Source organism: Narcine bancroftii, chromosome 2 (genome assembly GCF_036971445.1).
Source record: "Narcine bancroftii isolate sNarBan1 chromosome 2, sNarBan1.hap1, whole genome shotgun sequence".
Classification (NCBI taxonomy): Eukaryota; Metazoa; Chordata; class Chondrichthyes; order Torpediniformes; family Narcinidae; genus Narcine; species Narcine bancroftii.
In genome coordinates this window covers 117073692-117084473 of record NC_091470.1, presented here as the reverse complement: position 1 = coordinate 117084473, position 10782 = coordinate 117073692, and the positions used below count along the sequence as shown (strand labels likewise).

Genomic DNA, 10782 nt, shown 5'->3' with positions numbered 1-10782 from the left:
TAATCTACATGAAATACATCAAAGTTTGCTTGCCATAAAAGCAAACAAAGTCACCATTAACATTGCCCAGCACCCCCAACAGTAAGAGAAAGAGAAGCAAAGGAAAGTCCCTTCCAGCGCTCTCGCAGCCTCACAGCTTCTAGTTCGATCCATTGGCACCTAAGCTCCAGATTCAAATCTCCAATACGATTGGCGCCTAAGGCCCTTAAGAGCACTTCTTGCCCTCGGTACCTGGTCCCAATGCCTGGTTCCCATGAGCTAGTCTCCAGCAGCCCACCGACTGGTTGCCCGCAGCCTGTGCAAGTCCTTCAATCACTGAGCCCCTTGCTGGTCTACTGCCATGGTTACCTTCTTATAGGGTCATCTCCCATTTCTGGTAGTTCACTGCAACCCCTTGTGTTCTGGTCTCTAGGACAGGTGTTGCCATCTTGGGCACAGACCTTAATGGTTACCGGATGTTTAAAAAAAAGACATCCGCTCCTCTTATAAGCTGTTTAAAGCCTGAACGGAGAAGTTGGCATCATGACCAAGCAGTAGGATCCTGCAGAGCAACGCTTTATCTCTGATCCCTGCATCCCAGGTTGGGAGGTGAGTGTCCTACCAGCACCCGATACACTTACAGATGGATTTCTCCTCCAGCTAGGTCATCAGGACAGGGGAATATTTTGACATGTATGAGATACAAGTGCAGCAAACACGGAAATGGACTGTGAGGGAATACAGCGAGAGGACACAGGAGACATTCAATTCACAGAAAGATACCAGCTTTGACCACAAGAGGCCTCTTGGTCCATTAAGACCACACAAGCTCTTTGAAAAGGTTTTCCTCTCAACTTCTTCCCTCTTTCACTGCATCCTTTAATTAATTTTTCAAGCATCTTCTCTACCAACGGGTATAATTCTGCTTTCAATGTTCCTGCCAGAACTTCCCATTCAACCCACACACAATCTGCTGGCGGATCTCAGCGGGTCAAATTGTTGGTATTCCAAGGAGAAACTCTTCATCGGGACTGAAAGTTAGTGCGGAAGCAGGGAAGGGAGGAGTAAGGCAGGGCTTTTTGTAGAGATAGAGCACTGTTACAGGTCCTGCTGGCCCACAGGTTTGCACTTCCCAAATACACCCATGTGGTCAAATTCACCTACTCACTATGCACATTTTGGAAAGTGGGAGGAAACCAGAACACCCGGAGGAAACCCACTTGGCCATGGGGAGAATGTCCTTCTAGACAGCACTGGATTTGAATGTGTCAGCGCTGGACTAACAGTGCCATCTAGTCTTCCAAATTCAATTGTAATTTTATGCCTTCTGAGAAAATAGATTTTCAAACTTATTCCAATGTCAGTTCTAAAGTTTTGTCCCAGAAAAATATTCCAAATGTATCCTATGAATTTATCCAGGATCTTGATTAACCAGATTAACCAAAGGTTATGGGGAGAAGGCTACGCAGTGGGGCTGAGAGGGAAAATGGATCAGCTCATGATTGAGTGGTAGGGCGGACTGTTCCTAAGTCTGATGGTCTTATGAGAGGGTATGGTTACAAAATTAGTAGCTGGTCATTTAAAACCAAGATCCAATGGAACTTCTTTCAGAGTGAAGTGAATTTCTGTAATTCTCTACCCCAAAGGGTTCTGGAGGTTGGATCTTTGTGGGTATTTAAAGAGGAAATAGATACATTTTTGAAAGACCAGGAAATTGAGGACTGTGGGTAAATGGCCCAGAGAGGTTACTTAGACACCTGGAGCTCAGGTTCACAGCTGGAATTGTCAGGAGGCTGAGCGGTTATGGAAGTCATGGGAATGCTCTGAAATTGACACAGCAGATTTCACACAGAGAACACCAATCTTGCTCTGAGAACCTGCTATTAAAGATCATAAAGGCCAGGAGTTTGTTGTTGCATGCAATGTGGAGATGCACCAAAATGTTTGCTTGCGAGAGGAAGAATTTCTGTGGCTCTGCATATTGTACCGACTGACACAGAAATCATCAAAATGTAGGCATCTGCCATCTTGTATCCCTACCTGTATCACTCTGCCCTGACCTTTTCCTTTCAAGCTCTAACCTTTCACTCACTGGCACAGTTGGCGTAGCGGTTAGCACCACGCCTTTACAGCACCAGCGATTGGGACCAGGTTTTTGAATCCCACACTGTTTGTAAGGAGTTTGTACGCTCTCCCTGTGACTGTGTGGGTTTTCCCTGGGGGCTCTAGTTTCATCCTACCATTTGAAATGTACCAGGGGTCTAGATTAATTGGGTGTAAATTGGGCGGCACAGGCCCATGGGCCTGTTGCTGTGCAGTATGTATAAATCTAAAAAAATAATCACCTGCCCTTCCATTCTATTCATGAAAGTTGTGCCTGCAGTCCAAGTTCATCAATTTGCTGATTCCAAACTGTAGCCTACCTCAACACACCAGTCCTGCTTTGTGAACGAAGACTCATTTGTCCAGCTCAAAGGGGAATTCCATCACCAATGCCAGGCCCTGCCAATCACCTTTGACCATTTTACACAAATACACTGGTGAACAAGTACCAAAGCAGAGGAGGTTAATTTGTTGTTAAATCAAATTTTTAGCCAACCTGAATTCATTGCAAATACCTTGACATCATGCATAGTTTTGGAATATGTTCAAGATGATTCTGAAATCAATGGAAATTTAAATTTCCTTTGTATATTCTGTTTAAATTTAGCCATTGAAAACCAACAAAAGGGATAGTGTCTTTTTAAAGAGTGAGCTCATTGCAGAGAATGCAACCTTATTCATACAGCAGACATTACATAGTTATCGGGCTGTATCTTGCCGGAAAAGTAAAGCTATCTTCGTGATGCATTGGAGGCCCAAATCAGTCAGTACGCTCCTGTGATTATCGGGAGACACGCAAGACTCTGCAGACACTGGAATCTGAAGCTAAACACAATCTGCCGGAGTTGGGTCTTGCGGCGTAAGCGAGAGAGAAAGAACTGTTGGAGTTTTGACCCTTTCTCGAGAGATGAGCAGATATGCCTGCAGCCAGTGAACCTCTAGAAACCAGAGGTCAATCTTCATGGCAGCACTGCATGTCCAAGCATGCTGCACTCGGCCTGATAGTTCTCCATCAAGACCTTCTGCATCCCTGCAAGAGGCCCATTGAACTCAAAGAGTTAAAGGTGTAACTCCCAATGCCGTGGAACGTGAAAGGGAAGAAGTTGTTGGATAACTGAATTACACATTTGAGTGTGTAGTCCTTTATCCATAATGTCCATCTAAGCTGCTACCACAAGAGATGCTGCCGCCAATAATTTGGTTCTTTGCTGTAAAATGTGACTATTTAATCTATTTAATCTTTCCGTCATGTTATTCCTCTTCAAGTTCATTTTTAAAAACTAGAGATACCGCAGGGTAATGAGGCCGTGCTGCCCAAATAAACCAGTTAGCCTATCAACCCACGTACATTTTTGAAGGGTGGGAGGAAATAGGAGCCCCCGGACGAAACCCACACAGTCACAGGCAGAAATAAGAAATGGGAGCAAGAGTTGGCCATCTGGCCCGTCGAGCCTACTCCACCTTTCAATGATTGATCTGATATGAGCTCATCTCCACCCACCTGCCTTTTCACCATATCCCTAAATTCCCCTATTTTGTAAAAATTTATCCAACATTCTCTTAAGTATTTCCACTGAGGTCTCCCCCACTGTTTCAATGGGCAAGACCTTCTGGGAAAATCAGTTCCTTGAGCCTGTATCTTGAGGCTATGTCTCCTAGTTATAGAATGCACAACTCATTACCAACAGCAGCAGATTCAAACCCAAGTCACTGGTGCTGTAAAAGCATTGCGCTAACTGGGTCGCCCTGTACAAAGTCCCCAACGCTGGCCTGAGATCTAAACCATCACCTTCCAGGTGCACAAGGGTGTTTTCCCCATTGTGAAATTTCATGTTGACTTCAAGCAGGCCTGATGTACAGAGCGTACTCAACCCAAAGACCTTGTAGCTCGCTCCACCCAACAGCTGAGATATTTACGCTCAAGGATTTCTCTTTGTTCCACCAAGAACAACCCCCTCAAGACTGGGGGTGCACAGGAGATGGCAGATGCTGGAATATGAATCAAAACATACTCTGATGGAGGAACTCACCGGGTCAAGCAGTGTCAGTGGGAGAAGAAAAATATTCTTCTTCTTTTTGGCCGGCTACCATTGTTAAGTCTTCATGAAGGGTTCTGACCTGTAAAGTCGACCTCTCTCTCTCCCACTGATGCTTCTCGACCCCCTGAGTTCCTCCAGAGAGAGAGTCTTTATCAACAACTGTGTCAAGCTGCCCTGATCCCTGGAGCCTCTTTCCATTGATCGCAACAGATCTCTGCTTTAAATAGGCTTGGTGCCAATTTGGGTTGAATTACTGGCAGTTGCGGTGCAATCGGGGAAATTACCCAACCAGTGCAAAATCATTTCACTGTCAGTCACAAGAGAAGGTTTTCCAGTCTGGGACAAAGTCAAATCGAGCACCCAGAGGTGAAGGAACAATGTTCCAAATCCCATTGCTGCTGAGGCTCCAGTTAACCTATTTCATAAAAGAACCTTGGTAAAGCAACATCTTCCTCCCTGACCTTCCAGCTGCTGTCTGTAACAATACCAAATAGCAAAGCAATTCCACAAAGCACATGGTCTCAATGCTCAACTTTGTTTGAGTGGCTGAGGTTTAGTTTGAAACAATCAAAACATTGAGCTCCTTGCCGTGTTATGACGCAGCGCTGCAATCTACTCTACTGCCAGCCACCATTTGGATTTAACATAACCATAAACTGCATTACTGATGTGGGAAGTATTGTAGCAGCCAACAGCCATTGCCGCAGGCCGACACAGAACTCACTGTTTGAACACGGCAATCGAGCTGGCTGAACAAGGTGTCAGCAGCCTGTTCCCATAGGCCACTGCAAAATGGGCTCTGCTGGCTAATCACCGGCGACGGATTGTGAAAGGGCCAATCCCATCAGTCAGAGCCTGAAGGGGCATGGTTACACCCATCGATCACATGATAGCCAGGGTCTACCTGACCATATAAAAGAGAGCACCCAGTTCATTTAAATCGGTCAGCCGCACTCCCTGTTGTGTGTGTCTTATTTCCGAGCTAGAACCTCAAGGCACGCAACAGTGTGTTCATAACAGACTTTTAAATGTTGAATTTAATTTTCTTGTATTTAGAGACACAGAGCAGTAACAGGCCCTTACAGCCTACGAGTCCCTACTGTACAATGACACCCATGTGACCAATTTATCTACCGACCCCGTAAGTCTTTGAAAGGGGAGAAACCGGAGGAAACACAGACACAGGGAGACAGTGGCGGATTCAAACCTGGGTCAGTGGGGGTGCAATAGCATTATGCTAACTGTTATGTTAACCATGCCATCCAGATTCTGTCCATCTGACAAGACAGTCTCAAAACACCTCCATTAATAAATTGCATAAAGAAAGGCACAGAAGGAAGCATGTATTAAAAAGCATAGGTGAAGTGAATGAACACAGTCACAATTATGGAACACACATTCACACAGGGAGACACGTCTTTTTTCACGGAAATCCCAAATGTGATGAAAACTTTATATGGATAGCATGGCAAGCAACCAACACCTGTGGTTCAGCCCACATTTGTAATCTGATGGGTGATGATTATGTTTTAAATAGCGACTTATGTCACAAGCAACTAGTGTCACTATAATCTAGCGTGATTGTGTCTTACGTTATAAACATATTACAACCCTAGCATCCAATGCCATTTGTGTCTTGCGTCAGAGGTGGCGGGTGCCACTCGGGGCCGGCGCCACTCGGGGCCGGCGCCACTCGGGGCCGGCGCCACTCGGGGCCGGCGCCACTCGGGGCCGGCGCCACTCGGGGCCGGCGCCACTCGGGGCCGGCGCCACTCGGGGCCGGCGCCACTCGGGGCCGGCGCCACTCGGGGCCGGCGCCACTCGGGGCCGGCGCCACTCGGGGCCGGCGCCACTCGGGGCCGGCGCCACTCGGGGCCGGCGCCACTCGGGGCCGGCGCCACTCGGGGCCGGCGCCACTCGGGGCCGGCGCCACTCGGGGCCGGCGCCACTCGGGGCCGGCGCCACTCGGGGCCGGCGCCACTCGGGGCCGGCGCCACTCGGGGCCGGCGCCACTCGGGGCCGGCGCCACTCGGGGCCGGCGCCACTCGGGGCCGGCGCCACTCGGGGCCGGCGCCACTCGGGGCCGGCGCCACTCGGGGCCGGCGCCACTCGGGGCCGGCGCCACTCGGGGCCGGCGCCACTCGGGGCCGGCGCCACTCGGGGCCGGCGCCACTCGGGGCCGGCGCCACTCGGGGCCGGCGCCACTCGGGGCCGGCGCCACTCGGGGCCGGCGCCACTCGGGGCCGGCGCCACTCGGGGCCGGCGCCACTCGGGGCCGGCGCCACTCGGGGCCGGCGCCACTCGGGGCCGGCGCCACTCGGGGCCGGCGCCACTCGGGGCCGGCGCCACTCGGGGCCGGCGCCACTCGGGGCCGGCGCCACTCGGGGCCGGCGCCACTCGGGGCCGGCGCCACTCGGGGCCGGCGCCACTCGGGGCCGGCGCCACTCGGGGCCGGCGCCACTCGGGGCCGGCGCCACTCGGGGCCGGCGCCACTCGGGGCCGGCGCCACTCGGGGCCGGCGCCACTCGGGGCCGGCGCCACTCGGGGCCGGCGCCACTCGGGGCCGGCGCCACTCGGGGCCGGCGCCACTCGGGGCCGGCGCCACTCGGGGCCGGCGCCATTAGCATCTAGTGTCACTACTCTCAATGCCATCCACGAATATAAGGACCGCATTTGTCTGGTATGACAGAGGGAGGGATAGGTAACGGTGCCACCACACGGAAGAGGTTCATGGTGGACAGTTTGGAGCACTACGCCCTTTCTCTGCGGAACTGTTTTTCGAAGGTCACATTGTGCCCCCTGCGGTTACCCTAATGCCCCCCGCTAAAACCTATACTGGTGCCGACCGAGGAGATGCTAAATTCATCTATGTATATTCATAAAACCCTATTCCTGACCATAAACTACCCAGGGCCTCTAAAGGTTATGTCTGCACCATTGAAACACCATTGAACCTGCTACTTTCATTTCACCATCTGTGACTGTGAATATTTACATTTATTATTTCCCCCTATTGACACCATGTGGTAATTGAATTTTGAACTACTGTTTGTATACATTACATACCTGTGTGACTGCAGCAAGTAAGAATTTTAGTTTAACTGTACTCTGCTTATGTACTGGCCAATAAACTCTCTTCCACTCACTTTATAAAAAGCTAAATAGAAATGACTTCCCACGAGAAGGAGGTGATCAGTTGTTGGCATGTTAATACTAGTCACCCATTAGTATCAAACACACAGCCCAAACAATTCAGCCCTGTGACAATGTGAATATGCCTGTTTTTGCCTTATTCCTGACGAGTGCCCAGACCCGAAACGCTGCACACCCTTTATTTCCTATGGAAGCTGCATGACTTGCTGTGTTTCTCCAGCATGCTTGTGAACTGCACTCGACCCCAGCATCTGCAGACTTTCTTGCTTAGCACCTTGTGTATAAAATATGTTTCTTTTTCAAACGGGCATGGCGTAATCTTTGATTGGAGTTTACAGTTAGAACAGCATTCAAGAGGTCTCGAACTATCAACAATCTGGGTGCGCTGACTCCTTCAGGAGGGAAGAGAAAGTTTGCAGGCTCTATCTGAATTTCCGAAAGAGCTGCTCCTCCAGTTCCAGATCTTTGGACACCCGATGAGGAGGGGGATGTGTGGCTCAGGGGAATCTCATGGTCAATTTACTCCTGGCCCTGTCCATGTAGGCTTTTCCTGGGTCTTGGCAGTGGGCAGTCAAGGGTTGAGCCAAGACTGACTGCCTGCCAATTCTCCAGGGTTAGATCTGCGCCTGTGTATCCCTGGACAATAAGCATGTGGTACCCACGGGTAGGAGGGGTCACTTCTGGCACCGGTGGGCACACAGGCACTCGGGTGTGTGCTGAATAGTGATGGTTGTTATTTTGTCATACAGCACGGTAACAGGTCTTTCAGTCCACAAGCCCGCGCCGTCCAATTCCACCCAATTAACCTACAGACCCCGGTAGATTTTGGTGGGTGGGAGGCAACCGGAACCCCCGGGGGAAACCGATGCAGACTCAGGGAGAGCGTACAAACTCCTTACAGACAGCACAAGATTTAAACCCAGCCCCGATGGCTGATGCTGTAACAGCTTGGCACTAACCGTGCTGCCCATGGTTTAAACTTTAACATAATTCTTTAAATTTAGACATATAGGACAGTAACAGGCCAATTCAGCCCCATGAGTCTGCACCACCCAATTTACACCCCATTAACCTACACCAGGTATGTTTTTTGTGAGCAGTTTTTAACTGAATTACCGTAATATTGTATTAATGTGATTTATTCTCATCACTGAATAAACCAACTTTGTCAAAGGGGAAAAAAACTCAGAAGGAAAACAGGTGCAGATGGATAGCCATCGGTCACTGAAGACATCCAGCTCAGACCCACCCAATCACTCGAGCTTCACCGCCAACCGCAAGATCATCCCCTGCACCTCCAGCGACAGTGGGTACTCACCGAGTGGAAGTTCCAGGGATTGGGCGCCCGATATCCACCAAGACGCACCAACAATACCCGGTCGACTGGTGGCACTGCACTGGCTTATAGAGGCCTGCCCCTGCGCACTCTGGGATGAAGATTCCATCCCGGGGGTACTGGCGAGTTTCTTCTAGTGCTGTTTGCCTCTCTTGGTCACAGGAGGGCTTTTCTAATCAGAAGCAGAGAAAAAAAATTACCCATGGAACGTTACCAGCAAAGGAACAGGCCCATCTAGTTTGTGTCGAACTATTATTCTGTCTTGTTCCATTCACCTGAACCCAGACCGTAGCCCTCAGACTCAATTTATTGTCATGAACAAGTCACAAAGTTTGTTCTTTTGCAGCAGCGTCAGAGAGCAAACATTTATATAAACCACCTTACAACAATAACAAGTCAAAGTCAGGCTGTATCTTTGGTTCATTGATCATTCAGGAATCTGGTGGCAAAGGGGAAGAAGCTGCCCTTGTGCTGCTGAGTGCTCGTCTTTAGGCCCCTGTATCTTCTTCCGAAGTGAAGGGGGCATGGCCTGGCTGGTGAGGGTCTTTGAGGATGGAGGCTGCTTTCTTAAGACACCGCCTCATGTCGATGGAGTGAAATCTTGTGCCTGTAATGTCGCAGGCCGAGTTAACAAACCTCTGTCGTGAAAGTTGGCGCCTCCACACCAGGCAGTGATGGAACCAGCCAGAATGCTGCAGAAGAGTCTTCACTGACTTACCAAATCTCCTCTCATCCTTGTTCCCAACCAAAGTTCTCTTAAATGCCCCCATTCACCTCTCCTGCTCCAACTCATTCTCTGCTCTCACCACACATTAGGGGCATAACATTCCTAGCTTTTTCATCCCAAGTCTACAACCCAATTGCCACGTTTAACCTTATTTCAGTTTTTTGGGCCAAAACAGCTTTCATGTCAGGCTAGTTTAATATTCATTCCTTCCAATTATTGCAACATTTTACTGGCAACGTACACAGTGATCTGAGCCCGAAAACAAAACTAGCTCGTCGCTCTCCATATTTATAAAGTATATAGTGCAGGAAGCTCGTGTCAATGTGTCGATCAGTCCAAAAACAGAAGAGAATGATAGAAACATGAGCTCGCTTCCCCCAGCTGCACACAGCAACTTGCTCAAACTAATGTCAATCTCAACATTTTCATACATCTATTGGAATTTGTTTTCCCATCTTAGGCAGGAGTCATGTCAGAGACCACCAACATGCTACTAATTAGAAACAGTTTACAGGGAACCTCCCAGCACTCCCTCCAGCGTTTAGGCAGTGGGCACCCGTTGGACGCATCGCTGCTGGGGGAATTCAATGCTGAGGGAACACGTCAGCATTCACAGAGACCAATAGGCTGTTGACATTTTGGGTCAGAACCTTCCATCAGGGATGACCCATCATGAGGCAAACCTATTCTGGCATGCTGTGGTTTTGGCTGCTGCATTTCCGAGAAATTGAAGCAATGAAACCAGCTTGCATTCAGTTCTGGTCACCTCAGTGCAGGAAGAATGTAGAAGTTTGAGAGAGGGTGCAGAGAAGATTCACTAGGATGTGGCCTGGATTGGAGAGCATGCCTTATGAAGCAAGATGAGGAGAGCTAGGGCGTTTCTCTATGGTGGATGAGAGCTGACTTAATAGAGGTTATTTCAGAATATGAGAGGATTTGATAGGGTGGACAGCCAGTATCCTTTCCTGGGACAATAGACCAGAGGACACTTGTTTAAGGTGAGTGGAGGAAAGTTTGATGTGGGGGGAGGGTCAGAAGAACATTTTTTATTCAGAGAGCGAGGAGAGGAGATGGAGTAGATGAAAGGAGAGGAAGGAGAACAGAGAAGAGGGAGGAAAGGGGGGGAAGAGAGAGAGAGGAGGAGGGGAGAGTAGGAAAAGGAGAGCAGAGGAGATGGAGGGGAGAGGACAGGACAAGAGAAGGTTGGGGAGGAGGGGAGTGGTGAGGGGGAGAGGAGAGAGAGGTGATGAGAGGAGGGGAGCATAGGCCAACAGGTGGACATGGTAGGAGAATAGGTCTTGTCATGGCATCCTGTTTTAGGTGGCGGAAATTGAAGAGTTGTGCCTCAACCTTTAATTTAACACATAACAGCACAGTAACAGGCTATTTCAGCCCATGAATCCGTACCGCCCAATTTACACCCCATTAACCTCCACCCCTGGTAC

General features: G+C 49.7%; 1 protein-coding gene across 6 annotated transcripts in view; it reads right to left on the bottom strand.

The window, feature by feature from the left end:
- The window catches only part of smoc1 (SPARC related modular calcium binding 1), a 268502-nt gene that overhangs the window by 95014 nt on the left and 162706 nt on the right, over positions 1-10782 (bottom strand). For all 6 annotated transcript variants that reach the window (XM_069918105.1, XM_069918106.1, XM_069918107.1 and 3 more), the window contains one exon: positions 8593-8782. In XM_069918105.1, the coding sequence (XP_069774206.1) occupies positions 8593-8782 (190 nt within the window). The remainder of the gene's footprint in view (positions 1-8592; positions 8783-10782) is intronic.